Source organism: Myripristis murdjan, chromosome 2, assembly GCF_902150065.1.
Source record: "Myripristis murdjan chromosome 2, fMyrMur1.1, whole genome shotgun sequence".
Classification (NCBI taxonomy): domain Eukaryota; kingdom Metazoa; phylum Chordata; class Actinopteri; order Holocentriformes; family Holocentridae; genus Myripristis; species Myripristis murdjan.
The window spans coordinates 2,610,125-2,617,504 of record NC_043981.1 but is presented as its reverse complement, the minus strand read 5'-3'; the positions used below and the strand labels follow the sequence as shown (position 1 = coordinate 2,617,504).

General features: G+C 38.6%; 1 protein-coding gene across 2 annotated transcripts in view; it reads left to right on the top strand.

The window, feature by feature from the left end:
• The window catches only part of LOC115370521 (protein-tyrosine kinase 2-beta-like), a 38,952-nt gene that overhangs the window by 299 nt on the left and 31,273 nt on the right, over positions 1-7,380 (top strand). Inside the window, exons 2-3 of one of the 2 annotated variants that reach the window (XM_030067558.1) lie at positions 5,787-5,943; positions 6,042-6,409. In XM_030067558.1, coding sequence (XP_029923418.1) covers positions 6,206-6,409 — 204 coding nt within the window. In that variant the 5' untranslated portion in view covers positions 5,787-5,943; positions 6,042-6,205. Of the gene's footprint in view, positions 1-5,721; positions 5,944-6,041; positions 6,410-7,380 lie in introns of those variants that run through there. The other variant, XM_030067550.1, reaches the window with a different exon arrangement.

Genomic DNA, 7,380 nt, shown 5'->3' with positions numbered 1-7,380 from the left:
TCTCTCTCTCTCTCTCTCTCTCTCTCTCTCTCTCTCCCTCTCTCTCTCTCTCTCTCTCCTCTTCCAGCGGATGTTGACATCACATTATTCCCTTCTGGTGCAACAGCAGCACCATCGTCAAAATTAACACAGCAAAGCAATACCACTTCCTGTTACTGTTGTCAAAATAAAACAAACGTGAGTCCTCAACCCCTTCCGAAAAGCAATGTGAATATAAACAATATGCGGATACACAATATAGCGCACTTACAACCCTAATCCTAACCCTAACCTCATATAGGCATATGCAGAATGGAAGAAGGCTAGGCAACCTATACAGGGCTAGTATTAGATGTAATTACTGTTCCTCAGATTATTATAATTAGATCCCAGCAACAAGGTGTCATTAATTTTTATTAATTGCATTGCAGTTGCGTTTCTGATAAAATTCTTATTATTTGTTTTATTAAGCACAGAGTTGAGTTGTGTGTAACACCTCAAAAACCACATGAATTAGCAATCAAACCTCTCTTGCCAGCTTGCATTGATATTTTCTGGTGCAGCCGGTTGAAGCGAATCACTCCCGAGGAAAATGAAGTGACAGAGATGGGTGGATTGACAGAGAAATGTGCTTGAGATCATTTAGAAAGCAGGAAAGGCTCCTCTAGACAGGCTCCTCATGATGGTTAACAGGGGTGAGATTGTAATTTTATGTGAGCTGAGGTGTTGGCTTATTCTGGTGAAAGTTTGTCCTGACCAGTCTGCTTTCTGTCTGCTAGGATCAAATTATATTTTAGCATCAGAAACACAGTTACTAATCTAATTACTTTTGGAAAGAGTAGCTAGTGAAGAAATGTGATTACAATTTATAGGAAGTAATGAGTAACTTTACTATATTAATTTATATTATATTATTTTATTTTGTTTTATTTGAGTAACTTAACCCAGCATTACTGAGCTGACAAAACCAGTAGTATCAAACACAAAACTTCAACCCGAATGTTTGACAGCTGTGGTTCCCTTTGTGTTTGATTCAATTGGTTTACAAAGTCATTTGATGTGATTTATGTTTTGTTCCGCAATGTGTAGTTTTTAGATCAGCCATCCTTTCTAGACTTTTATTTTGAAGGCAAAGCGGCTGAACATGCGCTCTTGTTCTGGCTGTCTCTGGCTAACTTGGTGCAGCCAACAGGCGCACTGGCAGACTGTCCCAGTGAAGACCATATGAATTTAACCATGCCACAGTAGTTCACATAGCCAGGGCCACACCTTATATTATTTAGAAATCATAACTTAGACAATTCCATTTCCAAATATCTATAAAAGTGCTCCAATTTCCAGCATTTTCCATTTACAGTAGGAAAAGCAGATAGGTAACCTACATCATTATTTTTAAAGTGGCTTCATCTGTCCAAATGGTTTAACATGACAACATATGATACAATGAAGTACATGCATGTATCGGAGCCGCTTTTAAATTAGGTATAGACATATGCCAGCAAACAGGATCTGTTGCACTCAAATCTCATCTTTAAGAAGTAGTTCACACTTGCTACCGCTCACTACAGTACATTCTGATATAAAAATAATGTAAATAAAATAATGTGGAAATATAGGATGGTTGTAGAAGACATATTAATAAATGACTGTAAGAGCTGTTTGGAGGATTATGTGGATGCTGAATTGAGGAGTGGATCATCTTAATTCAGAACAGTGTCAGTTGGGTGGCAAAATTTTGGTATGGTGGCTTAGGAGAGTGGTGGTATCAGGCAACCTTAATGTACATTTGTTGGATTTATTTTTATTATTGCTGGAGGTGAAATAATAATAATTACCTAAAGCTCCTCTCAAGAAATCCCCTCAGTGAAAGACAACTACAAGCTGCTGCTAAACCAGTTGCAATTCACAGAATCACTAAAGGCTTCCCAAAGACAACTATCAACTTATATTATTTACATTTTGTTCCATACTAATGTAAACCTGTACTCACTACAAGTGCTGCAAAGCTATCATTTCTTACAAATGAGTCATTGTTGATTAGATCTTGATCTTAATTCTGTGCATTATCTTGATATTCTTGCCTTGCCAATAAAGGGCACAGTTGCCAAGTATGAGCTGATTGATAGTCTGTTTAATGTATCCGCAAGGCATCCGTTCATCACTACAAAAAGTGCTCAGCACTGTCACTGATGGCCGAAAGACTGTACTGCATTCTTTTTTTTTTCTGTCTCACATCAGGGCTTGGCTGGGCTTTCCTGCTATAGGCTCTGCATGAACTCATACATTCTATATACAATGTATCAGCTCATGTGTGTTCTGTGTTCCATTTTAATGATACAATGTATCAGCTCATGTGTGTTCTGTGTTCCATTTTAATGATACAATGTATCAGCTCATGTGTGTTCTGTGTTCCATTCTAATGATACAATATATCAGCTCATGTGTGTTCTGTGTTCCACTCTAATGATACATTGTATCAGCTCAGTCCAAGCCTGTATAGAGAGAAAGTCCCACCAAGGCCATTCTGACCGCTGTGAGACAGAGAAAAAGTGCAGTACCACTTTGTTTCATCCTGCTTTAATTTGCCCACACACACCATGCTGCATTCACTTGAACACTTGAACTCAGACATCACAATTTTGGTGTTGTAAATTTCAACTTTTTTTTTTTTTTTTTTTATATTATATTACCAAAACTGGGGTGACAGATATAGGCTGGTAGCTGCTGAAGGTTTGAGCTGTATGGCTGTACCTTTACTGACAGGGAGGGCAAATGTAAGTTTCGAAAAATTTCAATGGGGTGTGTCATCTTGTTGCCATACAGAGGAGCACAAGGTGATTTTTTCACTGAACTCTACAGAATCCAGGCTGCCTCTTGTAATTATAGAACATCAAATTATTCATTCACTGAATAAGAAAATCATCCTTCACAGTGAGAAATTAGGCTGTGTCGCCCTCTGTTGGATAAAATAAACTGTCCAGGTAAGAAGTATCTATAGGGATATTATGGGCATAGGCTAAAAAAAAAAAAACACAGCTCTGCACTCTAATATCATCAAAAAGTCAAAATCGAAAATATTGTCTTTCATCAAAACCTCCAACGTCTTAATGGTCTGATCAGCATGTCTTTACTCAAAAAAAAAAAAAAAAGTTTTGAGACATTTCTTACAGGTGATTCCAAGTTTCATAACTGTGATAAATTTCAGAGGGAAGGAAGGGGAGCAATAAACTGCAGAAATAAATCATCCAATTTGAAGAAATAATGTAGGGACTATCTAGATGTCTCAAAGAGTGAGTGACAAGCAAGAGTTCGCTTGGTGTTGCTGCTTGCCACAGTGTGTGTTGGAGGGTGTCGGCACCATGCCTTACAGGATGTCACACATGACATACAGACACTGCAACACCTTTATGTGTGATCGCTTTCAGATTCTCAGTTAAACTCCAGAAAAAGTCACGCCTTGATGTCTCTTTAGTGTCCACTTCTTTTAATCGGTTTGCTTTCCTTGGTAGAATGCTCATCTGGTAATCAGAGGGTTCCTGGTTCAATCCCCAGGTTCTCTAGAGTGTGACAAAGGGTCCTTGAGCATGATACTGAATCCCTAACTGTTCCTGATGGACAGGTAGGCACCTTGCATGGTCCCCACTGTCATTGGTGTGTGAATGGGTGAATGTGACGCAAACATTGTAAAGCACTTTGAGTGGTCAGTATACTAGAAAGGCCCCATGTAAATGCAGTCCATTTATCATTTCATGTTGTTGTCATAGTTCCCTCTGTCTGTTGTTGCAGGCCCGTGGGGCTGAGAAGATTTAGTTCAAGATTGTTTCGAATTACAGAGTGAAATCTTAAGGCTTACATTATTCTCATAAATTGGCCCCGAAAAAAGATTATGTGGGTGGTTGTTTATGATAATCACTGATCGGAGGTCTGACCTTTCATTTAACCACTATTTTATTTGAAGAAAGCACTATTGCTTCTGTTAGGATTCTTCTTCATCTTTTTCTCCTCTTCTTCTGCCCTAAAATGTCCTGTACCTCAGAGTCTGTGATCATATTTGGCAGATAGATTTCAAATCACCTTTCCTAGGCAACAGAAATTTCATAGATGGGCCAAACGGTGGTTTTGTAGTATTCGTTTTTTTCTGTGGCTTTGAGGTGCTCCTGAGGTAAAAGGTGCAGATTCAGAAAAAAGCTAGAACTTTCAACTTTGTTCCCCTGAGATTCATTGGCTCAGGACGAATAAGTTGCCCATGCAAATTTTCTACCTAGAAGGTTTTTTGGCTACATGTGAATTTTATGCAAAATGTATTTTTCTCCAACAAAGCTGGGTTAGCTGGTTGCTAAAGCAACCAAAACTCAGTTATATATTTGGGAAGGCGCTTAAAGTGTCACAGACCACATTCACTCTGTTACATGCTCTCACCTTCAGGCCAGCTTTGCTGTAGTAAAAAAAAAAAAAAAAAAAAACTCCTACAAATTTGATTCAATATGACTGAAAATATGACTCAAATGACTCCATTTTTAAATATGTTTTATACAGCTAAAACAGCCTGAGGTCAAACTGACCCCATAGATAAAAGGAGCATTCATTTACTTTTAGTCTTCTGTAAACAGATATGCAAAATACATTAGCCTGCTATTTCCATCCAGCCCATTTGAAGAACAAAACCACTGAGGCAGTATGTGAAACCAACGAGAGGCTAAAAGATTTTCCATTCACCGCTTCATGTTCATGGTTCCTCCACAGCCTACACCTGTCTACATTTCAATAGTATTAACTAGCCACCTTCACCGACAGATCTAAAGTTGGCATTATAATGCTTTATGCTGCTTTATGCAGTCATTTGTTTGTTTTGGTAAAGTATTTGCAACATCATGACTCATAAATGAGCAAAAATCAGTGACTATGAAACTATTTTGTTCAACTGTGAGACAACAGACTGCTTGCAAGCTGACATGCAGGCTGCTGAACAGTCTGTGGTTGTGTTTGACCTCATTCAAGCTGACTACAGCCGAATCAATCCTGAGAGCAGACTGGTCATATGACGGTATCACATATTATGGTATTATCTTATTTTATTTAATTTTAATTTTTTCGACTGAGACTCATTTTTGAGATATTATACAAGTTTTGGTTACACTTTCTTTGGGCTTCCTGGTGTTAACTTCATATCAGCCTGTTAAATACTCAACTTAGAATCAACAGGCTATCAGTTTAATTTGTACTTATCAGCTTTGTACCAGCTAAGGTAAAGGGTAAGGCCTTTAAACTTAACCCTTAACTTGAGAGTAAAGATTAAAGTTAAGGGTTAAGGGTTGAGGCTAGGGTTAGGCTTAAGGTTAGGTTGACACTAAGTTGATTAACACTCGACCATCAAAATAAAGTGATACCCAAGATTTTCCTTCATAGAATACATTTTAAAATAGACATCACAAAAGCAAAAGAAAAGAGAAACCTCTGTAAACATTTAAGTGTACTAAGACACCACATCTAAATGTCAAGGTGGAAAGAAAAAGTATTTTGAACACAAGGAATGTGATTTTGAGAAAAGGCACTACGCAGCCAGTAGAGTAATCTCTATATTCACTAGCTTGTGGTGTTTTGATGAGGAAGAGAGTTCAGACCATGCCACTGTCGCAGGGGGGTTGGGTTGTGGTTGAGCGATGGAATGTGCCACTGCATGTGTGACAGGGGGTGACATGGCAGTTTCATCAGTCCTGTCAGTTTTTCTGTTCATTGCTCTTCAACTTCCTTATTTTGCCCGTTAGTACTGTTTCCTCTTTCGATCACTTGGTGTGCCTCTTCTTCAGGGCAAAAGCTTCAAAGACGTATGGGCTGTATCCTGCCGAAAGAAGAGCAAATGTGAAATCGTCACTTTGCAAAGCAATGGCAACGCTGGCTGGAGAGTTTCTCGCATTCACTTCTATTGAGTTTTGAAGGCTGTGGTGGAGAGTTGATGTGAGGCTGGTGAGTACAGAGGAATCCAAGTAGAACTGAAATCTTCCGTCAGCTGAGGTAACAATGTCTTCTTATGGTGCTTGTGTCCACCTTCTGTTTCTCTCCAGCACTGGGGGATTTATGCATGGATGTGCTCTGACTGTGTGTGAAATGGTGTGTGTGTTGCTGTGATGGGGCGAGGTATGTCAGTGTACAGTACCATGCACGCTGTTTGTGATTGTCTGTGTATGTGTTGAGTGTGTGTGTGTGTGTGTGTGTGTGTGTGTGTGTGATGTCAGGAGACACCAGCACCCTGTCCTGGAGGAGCATGTCTCCTGCCAGCCAGTCAGAGTCCTCCGATGCGTCTCCCACGGCAACATTCACAAGGGACAACATCTTTCCGGCCAAGATCATCAAAGTTTGTTTCCTTAGCAACAGTTCCAACTTGGGCAAGAACTTCAAACTGGTCCGATGTGAAGAGGGTTGGACTGTCAAGGTACATTGGACTGCACTCCACACCCCGCTGTCCTCTGTTGCTGGGGGTTTCAAACTTTTTCAGGTTCGGGACCCCTAACTTGACTTTCTCTAACCCCCAGATCCCCATTTAAAGTGATTTTGTCCTGCAGGGGCCTCTAAATCAGATATTTTGATTTCGCTGCATTAATTGCTACTTGTGAAAAGCCTCGAAGGGCAACATTTAAACACAAGAAATCTGATCCAGCACCACTGATTTCACCCTTAAATATATTATTTCAATAATTACAAATATCATTAACTATATTATTTTGCTAATTTTCAATGTTTATTTATCTGTTTATTTTAACTATTTTTTCCCTAACATTCCATTTTTTTTTTTTTAAATAGTTTATGACCTTTCACCATGTTTTTGAAACAAGTCAAATATGTCACCCAGACAGTTCCATAATTAACAAAAACCAAATATATATTTTCATATCAGAGCACCGAGGGCAAAATCATTTCAGTTGAGTGCTTCATGAAAGTCAAGTTGGGGTTTCAGAACATGAAAAAGTTTGAAAACCCTTGGTCTACTGCACTATATGTTACATTACACTACAGTATTGTAATGTTCAGTACTGTACTATACTCTACTGAACTCTGTGCTTTGCTATGCAGTACTGTACTCAGCTATGTTTTTCTGTGCTGAAAAATATTGTGCATTAATTATCTATTTTGTACTATGATCTACTGTGCCCTCTTGTACTCTATTGCACTCTATTAGTACTACTACTGTGATTCTACTGTACACTAATGTACTGGACTCTGCTTTATTGTATACTATTATACTATACTTTGTACTCTACTATTCTGTAAGCTAATGCAGTGGTTCTCAAATAGGGGTACTGCAGTCGGTACGTGAGATTTTTAAAAAATGTTAATTTAAAAAATAGCAGTCATGCATAATTCTATAATAGGTTCAATAAAAAATGTAAATGTAAGTTTGATAAA